Below are 18,895 nucleotides of genomic sequence, written 5' to 3'. Positions count from 1 at the left end.
ACGAGCCTGTAGTCCCAGCTACTGAGGAGGCTGATAGGGGAGGATCACTTGAGTCCAGGAGGTTAAGGCTGCAGTGAGCCATCACTGCACTCCAGCCTGGGTGACAGAGGTGAGATCCTGTCTCCAAAAATAACGTCTATTTGAAAGCTTTACAATTCCATTTTCTTTTCTTTCTTTCTTTTTTTTTTTTAAACAGAATCTCACTATGTCACCCAGGCTGGAGTGCGGTGGCCCAGTCTCGGCTCACTGCAGCCTCCACTCCCAGGTTCAAGTGATTCTTCTGCCTCAGCCTCCCAAGTAGCTGGGATAATAGGTGCATGCCACCAAGCCTGGCTAATTTTTGTATTTTTAGTAGAGACGGGGTTTCACCATGTTGGCCAGTCTGGTCTCGAACTCCTGACCTCAAGGGATCCACCCGTCTCTGCCTCCCAAATTGCAGGGATTACAGGCATCAGCCACCATGTCTGGCCACTCCATTTCCTTTTAATGGGCATCCTTTTGAAGAGAAAGCAAGGATTGGGCAACAGCCTGAAAGCAGCAAGCCTGCTTATCTAATACAGCATTGATTTCATTTTTCCAATATAATCCGTGGGTTCACAGACAGCATTAATTTCAAATACCCTATCCCACTGTCCCAGCAAGCATGCTCACACTTCTCAAATTTTAGTGCCCCAATCTTTGATTCAGAAAACATGGTCACTGCATAAATGAATTGTTGGCAAACACAATATTCATTGCTTAATAATCTGGAAAAGATGTGAGAATGAATTTACGGTGATTTAGCACTTTTCTTTATGGAAATGCCTATGAATATTTAACTGTAATGTTTATTTTATTCTAATTTTTTTGTTAATCACATGTGCTTAGTTAATACGGCATACTTATGTCAAGTTTTTGTGATTGCCATAGATTTTATGAATGATGGCGATTTCATATGCTCTTTTATTTGAAATTAGATTGATTGCAAAGACTCATACAAAGTCATCTGTTAATTTTAGGGCTTAGTATTTGTGCCATTGTATCAGCATATCCTCCCAGCACATACCCACATGTACATGCACACATATGCCTGCCTGCACACTCACACACACAATACATTCATGCACACGCACACACACACACATATGCCTGCCTGCACACTCACACAATACATTCATGCACACGCACACATGCACACACGCACACTTTCCCCCCTCATTATCAGTGAGACAACACGTCGGCACATTCCCTCTAGCTTTCTAAGGGAAGGAATTTTTCCTTAAAGGCTCATTCATACTTTTGAAGGCAAATTTGATTTAGCAGAACATCCTTCTAAAATTGAGGAAGAAAGAAAAATAACAAAATAAAACAGAAGAGGAAGGGGGAAAGCATATAGATAGTAGAAACCAATTCTACAGATTTCTTTTTTTACCCCAAGGTTTTAATAGCATGTGAGATAGCTTTAGGAAAATTTCTTCTTATCAATTGTTTCATATTGGCCAAGTGGCGTGTTTGTTACAGTCAGCCATGCTAAAGTTTTGGGAAGTATGTGGAAGACCCCCAGGCTCTACGTGCTTTCCTACGCAGGTCTCCTGGCATTCCCTTTAGGAATTCACTTTTCGGGTTAACCATTTCCTCATCCCAGAGTATAAGTCAGTCCTTCCATCCTCTTTTCTTTTAGGACAGGAAGGACCTAGGGCATTGAGCAAAGAGGAAAAGGAGAGTCAACCAGGCGCAGTGGCTCAGGCCTGTAATCCCAGCACTTTGGGAGGCCAAGGCGGGTGGATCACCTGAGGTCAGGAGTTCGAGCCCAGGCGGGCCAACATGGTGAAACCTCGTCTCTACTAAAAATACAAAAATTAGCCGGGTGTGGTGGTGTGCGCCTGTAATCCCAGCTACTCAGGAGGCTGAGGCAGGAGAATTGCTTGAACCCGGGAGGCGGAGGTTGCAGTGAGCCAAGATCATGCCACTGCACTCCAGCCTGGGCAACAGAACGAGCAAGACTCCATCTCAACAAAAAAGAAAAAAAAAAGGAGAGTCTAAGAGAAGTCCAAGTGGGCACCCAGAACAGACTTTACCTACATCACTATTCTCCTCAGAGATGGCCCTGCTCCCCACAGACTGGGAGGAATTTAGGTTCCATAGCAGGATTCTGTATTGGTCAGGATTCACTTCTGTAGACAGTGGCTTCAACAAGAGAGTTTATTTCACTCTCATAGAAAAGAAGTCTAGAAAAGACAGTCTAGATTGGTAGAGACTCAGTTTCCTTCTGTGCTCTTGCTCTAGCGTGCACAACGTCGTCTTCTTGGTCAAAGATGGCTGCCCAAATTCCAGCCATCGTGTCCTCAGCCCACCATTAGAAAGGAAAGAAGGGCACAGCCCCTTCATTGATGGACACTTCCCAGAAGGACCAGACAACACGACGGCTTGCCTTCGTTGGCCAAATATTGGTCACAGAACCACACTTATCAAGGGAAAAATAATTTTCCTGCAGTTATGGGCTTGGCAAAAAAAATCAGAAGTCCTGTACCAAGGAAGAAGAGGAAGAGGGAGAACTGATGCTGAGGGACAACCAGGAGGCTTTGCCACAGGATCGGATGACATCTTGCTAAAATAGCTTACTTCTCTGTGACCTGACTTTTTTTCTTTTTTTTAATTTTTTAATTTTTTTAAATTTTTTTTTAGAGACAGGGTCTCACTCTGTTGCCCATGCTGGGGTGCAGTGGCACAATCATAGCTCACTGCAGCCTTGAACTCCTGGCTGGGCTCAAGCGATCCTCCTGCCTCGGCCTCCTGAGTAGCTGGGACTAACTTGAGTTCTCTTATGCTTCCTGGATTTCTTTCCAGGCCGAGACATAGAAATCACAAATGAATGAATGTGATCAAACTTGAAGGCCATTTCCAAAGAAAAGCTTTAGCTCAGACCCCATTCTGTGATTGCCTGTTAATGCCTCCTTGTAATTTCAGCGGAAATTCTAGAATTGGCCGGGAATGCCGCGAGGGACAACAAGAAGGCCCGGATAGCCCCGAGACACATCTTGCTGGCAGTTGCCAATGACGAGGAGCTCAACCAGGTACGTCTGAAGCATTGAGGGAAGCCATAGAATGGGTTTGCCAAACATGCTAATGTGTGGGCCTGGCTGGCCATGAGTCACTCCCGCTACAGTTCCCAATTACATTTATACAAAAAAAAACTCAGGCCATATAAAAGAACAAATTCTGCTAGCTCTATCATTCAGATTCAAAATAAAATTGCCTCTGGCATAGATCTCATTATATATTCTAGGTCTTATCAGACCTTTCTTTTCTCTTTGAAGACAAGTTCTGTGTGTTGCTGAGGAAGGTGTGGCACAAATGTTATTCTCTTCACTTTCTTCACCCAAACTTAGTTGACAGTTTTTTCTGATGAAGGCAGAAGACTATATTTTAGAACTGACCCTTTATATTCTGAAACTGACTCCAAAGTCAAGCGAATACTCCCTCTTCACCTACAGTATATGTAAGGTGGTAGGTAAATAGTATAAGAATTTTTATTTCTGTTTCTTTTCATTTATCTTTATTCTCTAATCTCATTCTTCTCAAACTGTAGTGAAGAAGCCGTTTTTATGGCCAATCCATCATGGACTGATAATTTCCAAAAATGTAATAAAAATTACTAGAAAAATTAAAAAGCAAACTACAAGCCATAATTTTTTGTTATCAGATTCAACAGATATACAATAACTGTCAGTTTGCTGTGAAAGTTTCTAGATGCTTATTATACTTCTCTTGTCACTGATGGGTAACTACCAGTTCATGGGTGAGCCGTGGTTGCAGACCACGCTTGGGGTCGTGTTGGTTTCGAATCTGCAGAATATATTAGTGGAGTAGTACGTGTCTCTTCTTTACGGATAAATTAACTTATATTGATTGGGAGGAGCATGGCCAGACATACTTTACTGATGGAATGTATGTGCAAGCTTGTGGAGACCACTGGTTCGTCATTAACTGGGTCTAGTCTTTGCAATGACTTTGAACCTCATTTTCTCAAGCTGCGCTCCCCAAATGGGAAGCTCTTTATCCTGTGTTGTGTCTGGAATTCCAGAGCCCTGGGCAACATCCCTGGTTTCAACTTCTATGTCCCTTCTATTTTGCTTTGCTTTGTTTTGCTTTCTGTACAACATCACAGGATGCCTTGTTAACCTACAGAGAAATGCTCTACAACTGAAAGTGGGAAAAGCCAATTAAATGGTGTATTATGCAGTTTCTTTAGGAAAGCGGAGGCCACATTTAACAGTTAGAACTGTATTAAATCCAGGCCAGGCGCAGTGGCCCACGCCTGTAATCCCAGCACTTTGGGAGGCCGAGGCAGGTGGATCACCTAAGGTCAGGAGTTCGAGACCAGCCTGGCCAACATGGTGAAACCCCATCGCTACTAAAAATACAAAAATTAGCCGGGGATGGGGGCAGGTGCCTGTAATCCCAGCTGCTCAGGAGGCTGTGGCAGGAGAATCGCTTGAACCTGGAGGCAGAGGCTGCAGTGAGCCAAGATTGTGCCACTGCACTCCAGCCTGGGTGACAGAGTAAGATTCTGTCTCAAAAAAAAAAAAAAAGAACTGTATGAAATTGGGAACTAGCAAGCTGTTTGCTACATGAGTGCATGCATTTCTCTCTTCAGCTGCTAAAAGGAGTGACCATCGCCAGTGGAGGCGTCCTGCCCAGAATTCACCCCGAACTGCTGGCCAAAAAGCGAGGGACCAAAGGCAAGTCGGAAACGATCCTCTCCCCGCCCCCAGAGAAAAGAGGCAGGAAGGCCACGTCAGGCAAGAAGGGGGGGAAGAAATCCAAGGCTGCCAAACCACGGACGTCCAAAAAGGTAAGCCGAGGCTGCGTGTCCTGAGCCAGGCACTCCCAGTGCAATGGTCTGAATGCCTATGTTCCCCCACAATTCATATGTTGAAACCTAACCCCAGAGGCACAGGATTACAAGGTGAGGCCTTTGAGAGGTAACTAGATCATGAGGGCGGAGTCCTCACGAATGGGAACAGTCCCCTTATAAAAGAGGCCTGAGGGAGGCAGAGGGACCCTTCTGCCATGTGAGGACACAGCTAGAAAGTGTCATCTACCAGGAAGCGAGCCCTTGCCAGACACAGAACCTGCCTGCGCCAAGGACTTCCTGCCTCCAGAACTATGGGAAACAAGTTTCTGGGCCAGGCACAGTGGCTCATGCCTGTAATCCCAACACTTTGGGAGGCCAAGGCAGGAAGATGGCTTGAGCCCAGCAGTTCAAGGCTGCAGTGAGCCATGATGGCGCCACTGCACTCGAGCCTGGGTGACAGCGCAAGACCCTGTCTCGAAAACAAAAAAAAAAAGAAAGTGGTTTCTGTTGTTTGTGAGCCAGCCAGTCTATGGCATTTTGTTAGAGCAGCCCAGACAGACACTAAGACATTCACAGAACAGGAGGGAAGTTTAAAGATGAAACAATGACTTCGTAGCAGACACCTCTGAAGGACCGAGGACTCTTGCAGCTTGGCGCCAGAAGAAAATGACAAGAATGTACAGGTAAAAAAATAAAGGGCCTTTGAGGTTAGAGCTGAAATGGGTCTTCTCTAGGTTTCCAAATCCTAAGCAGGGATAGTTTTCAGATCCGTTTTACTATCCCCAGCAAAATCTGAAGTGAGCGATGATAGCCGGGAACCTGCATTTTATTTCTCTGCAGAGCTCTGTGTTGCCTTCCAAGCAGGCATTCCCTGAGTTCCGCCAGTGGAATTTCAGGTGTTTGGGATAGCTTGATATACTAGGTAGCTTAGCTCAGAGATGCCACTGATAGAACAATGTTTTCTTAAGTTGCCCAGTACAGTAACCACTGGTCACATGTGGCTTTTTTTTTTTTTTTTTTTTTTTAAGAGACAGGGGTCTCACTCTGTCACCCAGGCTGGAGTGCAGAAATGCAGTGGCGAGATCGTAGCTCACTGTAGCCTCAAATTCCTGGGCTCAAGCGACCCTCCTGCCTCAGCCTCCCAAAGCATTGGAATTATAAGTGTGAGCTAAGGCACCCAGCCAAGGCTATTTGGATTTGAATTAAAACTAAATCAAATTTAAAATTCAGCTCCTTGATTGTACCAGCCACATTTCAAGCACTCAGCAACATTATTGGGGATCAAGACAGAGTATTTCCATGATCACAGAAAGTTCTATTGGACAACCCTACTGTAGAAGTTGTGGATGTTTCATTCCACACTGCCTCTGTGCCCCGAGAAATCCTGGGGAGAAAGAAGGCTAAGCAATGGGCTATCAACAGCCCCACCCAGCTCCGATGCTTGTCGTCGTGAGTTGCAGGCATTGAAATGAGCAAGGACAATGTGCTGGTGTACAGGGGTAGGTGAGGACTGCAGGTACGTGTGAGCCCTTTAACACACTTTCTATTTTGCTATTTTGTGGTACCCTTTTCTTTCCTTATATTGCTGACTTTTGCTTCCCTCCTTCAAGAAACAGCAGAACATGTCACCTAACCACTTCCTTTCATATTCAACTTGGTGGCAGCCGTGAGAAGAGCTTAATAAAGGCACCTCAGGCTTTTTCTGGATTGGTTCTCATCTTGCCTTTTGATTTTTACCGACAGTCCAAACCAAAGGACAGCGATAAAGAAGGAACTTCAAATTCCACCTCTGAAGACGGGCCAGGGGATGGATTCACCATTCTGTCTTCTAAGAGCCTTGTTCTGGGACAGAAGGTAACAGAATTGCATTGTGCTATATTAAAACACTACTGTATTTTTATAACCTACTGTTTACAAGCAATGATGCCTCCCTTGCTCCCCTAATAATGATTTTCACTGCAGTCTTGAATTATTCATTTTTAAACTAAAGAGCTGTGGCAGTGTCAGCATTGTGAGAGTGAGAATTGTTCTTTTTTGCTGAGAATTGTTAATGCTAATGTTGGTCAGACAAGGGTAAGCATGGAAGCTCTTTCTGGTGAGTAGATAAGATGGCATTACTGGTTTTGCTGGGAATTCCCCACACCCCAGTTATTTCTACATCTGCCAAAAAAAAAATCCATAGCTAACTTTCTCAGACAGCTTCTGAGAGGCCCATCTTACATGGTTCAATGTAATTTATCAAAGAAAGAAAATAGAAATATATGTTTCCCAAATATCCTTGGTATTAGAAATGAATTATTTGCCAATAGTTCAGTCTGCCTGCCTTCCTAGGCTTTAGAAAGAAAACAAACAGGGCTATACATTGAACAGTCTTCAGCAACACAACAGCATCCCAGCCAGACATGCAAATAATTCATTCCTACAAGTGTAAAGTTTACTGAGCAGACAATTTATCTACCAAGTCAACTGAGGCTGAAATAAGACACCCAAGGAAAGAGTCAGTTAATCATATCTCTGGTAGCTGAATGTTTCCATCCTGACAACACAGTAAGCCTCCATTCAAAGAATTGGAAAGAACATAAGAAGAGCATCGGTGTGGCTGGTTGCTAATTCATCACTGATGAAAGCAGGGAAACAAAGAGGTGGAATTTATGTCCCCTCTCCGGTCTGTTCACTGTTACATGATGATTAGCTTTCTCTCACTTAGCTAAGGGAACATAAAGGTCTTGCTCACATGGGCCAACAATAGAGAATGCCCTCCATTCCACTCTACTATGAACACATAGGGTAGCAATTCCCAATGGTAGCCCCAAGACTGTGGTCTCCAAAGGGCAAGGGAGCCAGACACCCCCAGGTCAGACTCCCAGAGCCCATTACTTCTATCCAGCAAGGTTATTGGCTTCAGAGCCCTGCCCCACAAATTTTGTGCTCTTCTAGGGAGAATGCAGGATGCTGAGGGGAGAAGAGAGAGTAAGCCCTGGGCTTCCTTGCAGGAGCTGCTCAGAAGATGTATCACTGAAAACTAAGACCACCAGGGTTGGGAACCAAAGGCATGAGCTGTAAGGGAAAGAAAGAAAGGAGAGGGGGCCGGGCGCGGTGGCTCACGCCTGTAATCCCAGCACTTTGGGAGGCCGAGGCGGGCAGATCACGAGGTCGGGAGATCAAGATCATCCTGGCTAACACGGTGAAACTCCGTCTCTACTAAAAATACAAAAAATTAGCCGGGCATGGTGGCGGGCGCCTATAGTCCCAGCTACTCAGGAGGCTGAGGCAGGAGAATGGCGTGAACCCGGGAGGCAGAGCTTGCAGTGAGCCGAGATCACACCACTGCACTGCAGCCTGGGAGACAGAGCGAGACTCCGTCTCAAACAAAAAAAAAAAAGAAAGAAGAGGGGAGGTCCTGTTCCTGTTCCAGGGAAGAGGAAATGGATTTGTTGCATGCTGCCAGCCCCAGAGTGGAAAGCAAATCCACTGAGCTCAAAGAGCTTATTGCAAGCCAAACACCTGGGAAACTGGAGGTTGTCACTCTCTTTGCAGCCCCTGTGTTGACATTGGGTATGAATAATTAAAGAGAATTAATGAATGCAAGTAAAATATGAGATTTTTCAACAGAATTTTATCTTTTCCACATTCTCCACCTTTTCTTCCTAATGCAGCTGTCCTTAACCCAGAGTGACATCAGCCATATTGGCTCCATGAGAGTGGAGGGCATTGTCCACCCAACCACAGCCGAAATTGACCTCAAAGAAGATATAGGTAAGGTCCTGAGACTTCAGTAGAAGTGCCATAGAATAGGCCACTGTTCAGGCAAGTTCTTGTGAAGCTGATCATTGTCAACTGGCTATCCCATCGCTGGGGTCCCATGTCAAACTCTGTCTTTATGTGTAGTTGAACAGTTTCACTAGAGAGAAGCTAACTTTGTTTTAATTCTGCATATATTTTTGAAATTTTTATTGGGATATTGTGTAAAAGCAAATCATTAGCGTAGAGCTTGATGAATTTTTCTCAAAGTGAACCCCACTTTGCAACCAGCACCAAGATCCTGAAGTAGACCCTTACCAGCACCCCAGAAGTCTCCCTCAGCCCCACTCCTAGTCAGTATGTCCTCCAAGGGTAACCACTGTCCTTTCTTATCAAAGCAGAGATGGGTTTCATCTGTCTTGAATTTTGTAAAAATGAAATCTTGTCCTCTTCTGGGTCCGACTCCTTTTGCTCAACTTAGTATTGTGAAATCTATCCATGTTGTTGAGTATGCTTGTATTCATTCATTTTCCTTGCTCTGTAGTATTACGATCTATAAATATATGACAGTTTATTGATCTGTTCTACCACTGATGACATTTGGGGTAGTTTCCAGTTTGGGCTATAGTGAATAGTGCTACTATAAATATTGTTGTACATGTTTACATATATCGTAAGCTTAAATATTGAGAGTGCTATTGATAAAAGGGAAATGGATATCTAGAAAAAAATTAGGTTGTCCATTAAGCTATGAGCACTGAGTTATTTTTGCCTGTGGTTTGCCATCTGTCCCACGAGTGGCAGAGGGAGCTGTTACTAGCCAGGGTGGAGGAGCTTGGGAGGGTAAGCTGTTAGGGGCGCTGGAAATAACAGCATGCTAACAGTCCCCATCCCGTCCATTTTTACCAAGCAGAACTGCCTTAAACTCTCCACGGAAAGGGTAAAGTGAGCAAAGAAGGGGCTTTGTCTCTAGGGTACAGGGCTTGCCTGTGAGGGAGGCAATTTGAGGTAAATGCTAGTAGTTCAGCCCTGGGTGGTAGCACCAGGGGCCCCAGGCAGCTGGACTCACTCACGGCTTCCTCCTGGCATCAGAGGCCACTTGCTGTGCTGAAAAGGAGATAGGACAGCCCTGGGAAAAGTCAGCATTACAGAGAAACAGGTCTCCTTCCACTCTCCATGGAAGGACGCCCTCTAGTAGCCTTCATCTGGAGCTCTTTTAATAGGTGTCCTGCCTCTCACTGACACATTGCAGTGTTCATACTTTACACATTTCTATAGTAATGAAATTTTTATGTAAGAAAAACAATATGCTTCCTTTTTTTAGTTGGCATGGTGGCAGAGTAGAAAGAGCACTGGTCTGGGAGCAAAAATTCACACTCAGATCCCAGCAGTGGATTCTAAGGCCAACCTCTTCAGGGTCTTGGGAGGAGAAATGGGCTAAAGGCAGTCAGGTGGTTAAGAGGGCAGGTTCCAGGTCGGCCTGCCTGGACTGTCCCGGCTTTTCTGAATTGCTTCCCAGCTGTGTCACCTTTGGCAGGTTTCTAAACCTCCCTGAACCTCCATTTCCTCCTCTGTAAGGGAGGATAGCAATAGTACCTGTCCCATAGGGGTGCTGTGATGGGGCCTAGCACAGTGCTGGGCTCCTAGGCAGTTAGTAATTGACAGTTGTTTTATTGCTGCTGTGTTAGGAGGAGTCCCTCCCATTATGATTCCATTCTCCACCACCATCACCCAAACTAATCATCCCAGCATCCAAGGCCTTGCCTTACTCTTTTCAAACATTATGTTATTATGGGAAAAGTCAAGCATACACAAAAAATAACAGAAAAGTATAATGAAACCCTATGCAATCAGATGCAATAATCACCACCCATGGCCACCTTTGTTTCAGCTCTTACCCCCTCCACATACTTCCAGCATCATTTTATCTATGAATATTTCACAATGACTTCTAACAGATAAGGGCTGTTTACTAACAACACAGCCACAATACCATTATTGTACCTTTAAAAAGATAGCAATATCAACAAATTACCAGTGTTCCAATTCCAGTTACATCATAAATGTCAAGTTTCTTAAACATTTGTTTAAACCAGGCACAGTGGCACACTCCTGTAGTCCCAGCTACTTGGGAAGCTGAGGCAGGAGGATCGTTTGAGCCCAGGAGTTTGAGACCAGCCTGGACAATATAGTGGGACCCCCATCTCTTATAAAAAAGGGGGGCCCAACTACGGTGGCTCACACCTGTAATCCCAGCACTTTGGGAGGCTGAGGTGGGTGGACCACTTGAGCTCAGAAGTTCCAGACCAACCTGGGCACATGGCGAAACCCCATCTCTACAAAAAATACAAAAATTTGTCAGGCATGGTAGAACATGCCTGTGCTCCCAGCTAAGGTGGGAGGCTGGGGTGGGAGAATCGCTGAAGCCCAGGAGTTCTAGGCTGCAGTGAACTGTGATCACGCCACTACACTCCAGCCTGGCCACAGAGTGCACACAGTGAGACCCTGTCAAGAAATTAAGACAGGAAAGAAAGAAAAAGAGAGAGAGAAAGAGAGAAAAAGAGAGAAAGAGAAAGAGGAAGAGAGGGAGGGAAAGAAAAAGAAAGAGAGAGACAGAGGGAGAGAGACAGAGGGAGAGAGTCAGAAAGAGAAAGAAAGGAAGGGAAGGTAGAGAAGGAAGGAGGGAGGGAAGGAGGGGGAGAGGGAGAGAGAAAGGAAGAAAGGAAAGAAAGAAAACTTGTTTATTTGATTTCAGATCCAAATCAGTCCACACACTGCAGTTGGTTGATGAGTCTCTTATACCATAGGTTCCTCCTTCATCTCTTTCTTTCTTATTTCTTTGCAATTCATTTGTTAAGGAAGCTGGGCCATTTGTCCTACAGGGTTTCATGCAGTCCGGATTTTGTTGATTACATTCCCCTGGCATCATGAAACATGTTTCTTTGCTTTTTTATAACTTGGTGGTTGGATCTAGAGGTTTCATGAGGCGTAGGTTCGAAAACTTTGCCAAGACTCCTTGGTCAGTGGCGAGCGCTCGTGCCTGAGGAGGCGCGTCGTGCCTGGTTGTCTGTCTTGGTGTGATGCTGGCAGCCATTGATGCCTCTTCTCTAGATTCCGCCATTCATTAGGAGTTGCAAAGCTGTGGTATTCTCATTCTAGCATTGCTCCTTTCCTTCTTGGGAATGCTTCTGTAGAGAGAAACTACTTCTCTCCAGGATGCTTTTTTCTTAAAAGCCTTCAGTGAGGAGGGTGGATTCCCCTTGCCTTCTGCACATTCCCATTTGGCCCTTGACCTGAATGCAGAGGGCACCAGTGTAGACCTAGTCCTCTGCTTCTCAACGTGAACTGGCTACCAGCTTCGGTTACCCGGACTTCTCCAGGCTTCTGGACCCAATAGATCAACAGTGTCCAGGAATCTGGGGGCCAGAAAGGAACCTCAGAGGTACTGGGTATAATGCACAATCACCATTTCTCTGTTGCATCATGGAAACCCAAGCACATTAACAAAGAAAACCCCTCTGAACGCCCTCCCCCAGTGGACAGTGACCACTGGAATAGACACTTGTCCTAAACCAGCTGCACAGTGTACTGTGGCTGTCCACATATACTTGAGGCTCGAGTGTGGAGTGGGGAAGCATCAGCACCCAGGCCCTGGGGAAGACCATGAACTGAACCATAATAATAATGATTCATAAAGAGAGAGCTGAGACTTGCCACAGACATCCAGATCACCAAGTTTATTCGAAGATGAAAACATCTGAAAAAAGCCTCCTCTGCTGCCCCAAAGCCGCCGTCATCCCAGTCTGGACAAAACACCCATGTCATCTCAGAGACATGAGAGCTGGATGCGCTGGTGCACACTGACAGGGTTCCTGTGGGGTCAGAGGTGGCGTCCTGTCATCTCCCAGGGGTTCCACTTGGCCTGTGTAGAAGTAAGAGCTGAGGTAGGAAAAAAAAGAAAGAGTGGGGCATTCCCCTAACATCAAAAGCTCAGGGCATCTCCCGGCAGGAAAGTCCTTAGAGATTAGCCTCTCTGCATTTCTCCATTGCAAACTGAGCACCGGGTTGGGGGAACAACATGCCAGGCTGCCCTAGGCCTCTGTCTGTCCTTTGACTCAAGCACGTACAGTATGTGGATGGCACTGTGATGGGACCAGGACTTTAGAGCTCTCCACATGAGTACTAAACCTGTGGGACGCAACACTAGAATCTCCATTTTTTGTTGTTTTGTTTTTAAATCATCTACAAGACTCAAGCCATGAGACCGCTTTATGACCAAATCACCCCTTAAAAGATCCTTGATAAAAGCTTGCCAATCTAAGTCTGCTAGACTGAGGCCCAGAGACCCCTGCCTCCCCTGACCACTGGCAAACCAGGATAACAATTGGGAAGTTCAATTCCTAGTTTCTAACAGTGCTTTTGTTTTTTCCTGGCTTACTACAAATATGTCAAACAGTGTAATTAGATTGAAAGAACAACCACAGTGGCTTCCCATTGCTCTCCTTTGCAGGTAAAGCCTTGGAAAAGGCTGGGGGAAAAGAGTTCTTGGAAACGGTAAAGGAGCTTCGCAAATCCCAAGGCCCTTTGGAAGTCGCCGAAGGTAAGTGTGGAACTAGGCTCCTGTCACCAGCATGGCCTCACCCTCCTCTGTGGAGTCTCCAGCCTCACATGCCTCATGCCTATTCAGCTTATGAGACAAAGTATGCCATAACTAATCAGAAAGCTGTTTTAGCATCTCAGGTAATTTGGGCAGGCCCATAGAGATCCTTTTAGATGTCCTGGGGACTCCAATATGTCTGAATAATTCAAGTCAGTTTGCATCAGATCCCCCAAAATGGTCTAGAGCCATTGGGTGAACTTCGCATGTGTGTGATAAAATACATATACCATAGGACTTACCACTGGAACTATGTTTTTTTCTTTTTGAGAAAGAGTCTCACTCTGTCGCCCAGGCTGGAGTATAGTGGCGTGATCTCAGCTCACTGCAACCTCTGCCTCCCAAGTTCAAACGATTCTTGTGCCTTAGCCTCCCGAGTTGCTGGAATTACAGGCGCATGCCACCATGCCTGGCTAGTGTTTGTATTTTTAGTAGAGATGGGGTTTCGCCATGTTGGCCAGGCTGGTCTCAAAGTCCTAACCTCAAGTGATCCACCCGCCTTGGCCTCCCAAAGTGCTGGGATTACAGACATGAGCCACTGCACCCGGCCACTGGAACTATTTTAAAGCATATAATTCAGTGGCATTAAGTACTTTTACAGTGTTGTGCAGCCAACCATCACGACTACCTAGTCCAGAGCTTTGATATCACCTCACACAGAAACCCTGTTGGGTTGATTGGACTCAACACCAGGTCGTGAGGGTGACAAAGTCCAGCAGAGTCAAATGAATGAGAAAAGATAGTTTGAGAGAGAAAGTGGGTCCAGGGGGCTGTCGCTAGTGTGTGGAGGCTGTGAAGGCCCCGATCTCTGGAAGCCCAGGCTATTTATTGGTGATCAAACAAAGAAACAGGTGGTGAGGATGTTGGGGTCGAAAGGGCAAGCGCATGATCTACAGCTGTGACAGTTTAGCATTTCCTTTGAAGCATTTGGAACATATTCTGCTACTTGAGATAATGGAGAGCAGGTTCTTTTAACTCAAGATACAATCAATCCTGGGAGAGCAAGGAGCAAGAAGCCAGCAAGTCTAGACACATTCCAGAGCCACGAGCCCTGGATTCTATCCAAGCCACGAGGGGTTTTATGCCCTGGGCTTAGATTATAGTGCGTCAGGGTAGCCTTCCACCCTTTGGCACAGAGCTTGGTGTTCCAAAGGCCACAAGGGGTTTTAGAATCTGGACCCCGGACATGTTCCAAGACTCTTTTACATGATGTCAGACATGCAAGCCCTGCCTCAGCTTCTCTCAACACTTAGCTTTTCTCCCAACAAACCCCCTAACCATTAAGCAGTCATGCCCAGTGCCCCCTCAGGCCCTGGCAAGCACTAATCTACTTTCTGTCTCTATGGATTTGCCTATTCTGGACATTTCATATAAATGGGATCATGCAATATATGACTTTTCTGTCTGGCTTCTCTCACTTAACATTTTTTTCAAAGTTCATCCATACTGTAGCATGGGTCAGTACTTATTCCTTTTCATGGCTGAATAATATTCCATTTTGTTTAACCATTCATTTACTGATGGACATTTGGGCTGTTTCCACCTTTGGTGATTGTGAATAGAGATGCAGTAGTGAACATCTGTGTACAAGTTTTTGTTTGAACATCTGTTGTCCAGGATATTGGGCAACTTTTTGACAGGTGGATTCAACCTCAGATCCGTGTTCCCACCCACACGATTCCCAGTCAGTTCGCTCCTTGTGCCCTCAGTCAGTGCCAAGGGCTGCAGGGCTTCAGACGAAAATAAAACCCACTGCTGCCCTCAGATGCATAATTGGGGCACAGAGCAGGAGCCACGACCTCAGCGTAGGGGAGCGTGGGAGGACTGCAGGGAGGCTGTGAGACTCCTTGGGGGTGGGACACAGAGGGCAATAGGAGCACTGCATGCAAGAAGACGCGCGTCTTGCGTGAGCAGGGAGTCTTGGGTCAGCACGTGGGAGGAGAGAAACGGCAGCCAAGATGAGTCTGGGCCTGTGGGCTGTGCGAAGGGGTCTGGATCTGACCCTACGTGGACATGAGGGCACTTGGAAGTTTAAGCAGGGGGCTGTCCAGATTAGACTTGATTGTTATAAAAGTAGGGCCCAGGCACGGTGGCTCATGCCTGTAATCCCAGCACTTTGGGAGGCTGAGGCAGGCGGTTCACAAGGACAGGAGTTCAAGACCAGCTTGACCAACATGGTGAAACCCCATCTCTACTAAAAATATAAAAATTAGCCAGGCGTGGTGGCACATGCCTGTAATCGCAGCTACTCAGAGGCTGAAGCAGGAGAATCACTTGAACCTGGGAAGTGGAGGTTGCAGTGAGCCAAGATCGTGCCACTGTACTCCAGCCTGGGCAACAGAGAAAGATTCTGTCTCAAAAAAAAAAAAGAAAAGAAAAAGAAAATAGAAAAAAGTAATGGGGGCTTCTGGTCCAGAAAGAACAAGAGCCCACACTTTAAATCTCCACCCACCACTCCCCACAGGCATAGCAGTAATAGATAGTGTCTCTTTAAAAACTGTAAGAGCCACACTCAAATATAAGATAAGCCTCCACGTAGACAGAGACAGGAGGGCAGCAGCACCTCCAGGAGGCCGCCGCCCCAGGCCTGGGCTCCAGGTCTGTAAGATGCAGAGTCGCTTCACGTATAAAGAGGGCCAGAGCCAGGCTCACTGCTCAAAGCAAGGGGCTGCATGAGACTCTCGCGGCCTTTACAAGAAGCCAAAGCTCTAGCCACCACCCAGGGCAACAACTTGTATAAAAATCTGTCTTTCTAGGGTAGCAGAAGGGAAAAGAGAGCCCCTCACCCAAGCCCAGGGCCACATTGCCCACCGACTCAATTTTTGGCTCCACCACATCCCCGATATAACCATGAGACCAAGCCCCAACACAGTCATCTAAGACAGCATCTGGACTGGGGGCCTGGGTGTGGGGAAGGTTCCCCAGAAACTGCCTGATAGGGTGCAAAGGAGAGGAAAAATAGCTGCTCTACACAGAATGAGAGGCTCCAACACACTTCTTTTTTAAATTATTTTTTAAATAGAGATGGGTCTTGCTATGTTGCCCGGGCTGATCTCGAACTGCTGGGCTCAAGTGATCCTCCTGCCTCAGCCTCCCAAAATGCTAGGATTACAGGTGGGAGCCACTGTGCCCAGCACCAACACACTTCTAAACAGAATTCCAAAGGCAGAAATAGAAAGTAGAGAAGCATTATTTAAGGAGATCATAGCTGAGAATTTTCTAGGATGAAGCATGAACCCTTAAGCTGAAAATATCAAGCAAAATACATGAAAATAAATCCAAAACCTGGAGTGTTGTGGTAAAGCCTTAGAAATTGAAAAATCAAAAGAAACCTTCAAAGTAACCCGAGAGGACAGGCAGATCATTTGTAAAGAAATGATGGCTCTTCTAGTGACAGCAGACTTCTCATCAGCAAAAAAAAAAAAAAAAAGATGTGTGGAAACAGGAAAGAAATACCTTCAAAGCACTGAAGGGAAAAAAAAACTGTCAACCAAGAATTCCACATTTTGCTACGTTGTCATTCAAGAATGAAGACAAAAGATGTACAATTTCAGACGTGCAGAAGTTGAGAGGCAGCAATCCAGACACTAGCTGGAAAGAATACAAAAGTCTGCACCGAGGAAATAGACATGAACCTGGAAGGAAGGAGAGGGCTGCAGGACACAATTTTGAGCTGAGACATTGGTGCAAATATGTTAGGTGTAAGAAGCCATGGCCTGGGGCCAGTGAGTGTTAGCACCCTGGGAAAAATGGAGAAGGGGAGATGGTTCGCCACTGTCTAACACCACATTGCATTTCATTTAAAAACACCATCAGTTGTAAGATATACTCTTATTGTATGTAACACTAAGAAAAATTAAATTTCCAAAATAAGGTGTCTAATAGGAGGCCCCACATAAAGCTGGGGCACATTAGTATAACAGCAAGCAAGACATGAACCCACCACGCAGAAAGGAGCAGCAAATATCTTGACCTTGGCATCCAGTGGACAGAGGGGGAAAAAAAAAGCCTCACTAAAGAATTTGGCCAGGCATGGTGGCTCACACCTATAATCGAAGCACTTTGAGAGGCAGAGGCGGGTGGCTCACCTGAGGTCGGGAGTTTGAGACCAGCCTGACCAACATGGAGAAACCCTGTCTAGTAAAAATACAAAAATTAGCTGGGCGTGGTGGTGGGTGCCTGTAATCCCAGCTACTTGGGAGGCTGAGGCAGGAGAATCAGTTGAACCCGGAAGGCAGAGGTTGCAGTGAGCCGAGATCACACTATTTCACTCCAGCCTGGGTGGCAAGAGTGAAACTCTGTGTCTAAAAAAAAGAAAAAGAATTTGAACCACAAGCCAGTGGTCCTGAAGATTTGCAGCCAGATCCAGTGCAGCTCAAAACCTCAGGCAGAGAAGAGAGTGAGACATAGCCTTAGTTTGGTAGTGTCCCCAGGTGACATAGAAGGAAATGTAATTTCTTTCTGGAAGAACTCAGCTCCAGGCTGACAGCAATTCTAAGCTGCTTCCTGATTTCAACAATATTGAAATGTTTAAACAAAAAAAAAGGGCATCTTAACATGGTTAAAAAAGACCAACTGCAGTGCAGGCCCACCCTGTGGCAGGGGGTGGGGGAGGGTGGATCAAGAAAATATTTCAGGTGCAGAGTCAGTGAGAGGCAGCGATGCTGCATGTTCAGGGAGGCAGAAGCTGGCGCTAAGGGTAGGTCCAGGGTTTCCAGGCCGAGCAAACTGATGAAAAGTCAGGCCTTTCATTCATTTGTTGAATATTGGAGCACCTGCCTGCCAGTGACTGTGGTAGGAGCCAGGCAGCAGCAAGGAATACAAAAGTGCTTCAGTGAAGATGTCATCTGGGGCAGAACCAGTTCACGTTAGGCATCTATGGTGTGTGCTGTTGGGCGCAGGCATCGGGATGTGGATGTGATTGTAGGCCCTGAACACTCCTGAACTTTACAACCAGGCGGGGACCCCAGGGTAACACAGTACATCACTTAGCACAGCTGGCTGCTGAATTGCATGGCAGAGGCCCAGAGAGAATGGGCGAGGGAGTCAGGGACAAAGGAGGATAGCCAAGTGTGGAGACAGAGGTGCAGCCAGACCCATGTGTGCAGGGGACTGAGCCCACTGGCTGGAGGACGACTGGGCATCCAGAAAGAGCAAGAAATGGATAGACTCCAAGGGGAGAGGGGCTGACCATGGAGGGAGCCTGGGAGGACTGCAGTAAGGCCAGGTGGCAATCAGGAGCAGTTGCAGATTCTGAGTTTAAATGTGGAGTTTAAGGACCTTGGCTCCAGCAACCGTATGGAGGATGGTTTGGCAGACGGAGGGCTGGGGCCCGAAGACCATCGAGAAAGCTGTATTGGATGAGGGTGGGGGCGGAGTGGGGGTGAAAATGAAGCACATGGGCCTGGAATGAGACAAGGCAGAGGAAACCGATGGTGTCTGCAGTGACAGGGAGGGAAAAAGGGGAATCGGGTTTCAGGAGTGAATGGCCATTTTACTGGGCACGTGTTAGCCCTGGGGCCCCAGAAAGGTCATGAGGTGCAGGTCCCTGTTGAAAGCTAAGGAGGAAAATGGCTTGCACATGGCTGCTTAGGAGCTGGGGCTGCAGCAGAGAGAAGAGCACTGGGCCCAGACACGCAGGAAGAGGAGAGGCCATTATG

At 46.4% G+C, this 18,895-nt stretch overlaps 2 protein-coding genes across 5 annotated transcripts in view; one reads left to right on the top strand and one right to left on the bottom strand.

The window, feature by feature from the left end:
- Window positions 1-18,895, top strand: part of LOC129006821 (core histone macro-H2A.2) — a 59,658-nt gene that overhangs the window by 34,520 nt on the left and 6,243 nt on the right. The window contains exons 3-7 of the mRNA XM_054436978.2: window positions 2,947-3,053; window positions 4,637-4,834; window positions 6,581-6,691; window positions 8,494-8,593; window positions 13,089-13,178. Coding sequence (XP_054292953.1) covers window positions 2,947-3,053; window positions 4,637-4,834; window positions 6,581-6,691; window positions 8,494-8,593; window positions 13,089-13,178 — 606 coding nt within the window. The remainder of the gene's footprint in view (window positions 1-2,946; window positions 3,054-4,636; window positions 4,835-6,580; window positions 6,692-8,493; window positions 8,594-13,088; window positions 13,179-18,895) is intronic.
- Window positions 12,301-18,895, bottom strand: part of AIFM2 (apoptosis inducing factor mitochondria associated 2) — a 33,718-nt gene continuing 27,123 nt past the window's right edge. For 3 of the 4 annotated variants that reach the window (XM_063670515.1, XM_054436972.2, XM_054436976.2), the window contains exon 10: window positions 12,301-12,500. The gene's annotated coding sequence lies outside the window, so the exon portion shown is untranslated. Of the gene's footprint in view, window positions 12,518-18,895 lie in introns of all 4 variants that reach the window. The other variant, XM_063670517.1, reaches the window with a different exon arrangement.

Source organism: Pongo pygmaeus, chromosome 8, assembly GCF_028885625.2.
Source record: "Pongo pygmaeus isolate AG05252 chromosome 8, NHGRI_mPonPyg2-v2.0_pri, whole genome shotgun sequence".
NCBI classification, from domain to species: domain Eukaryota; kingdom Metazoa; phylum Chordata; class Mammalia; order Primates; family Hominidae; genus Pongo; species Pongo pygmaeus.
Note: the sequence above shows the minus strand (reverse complement) of the source record. Positions and strands in the feature narration are given on the sequence as shown.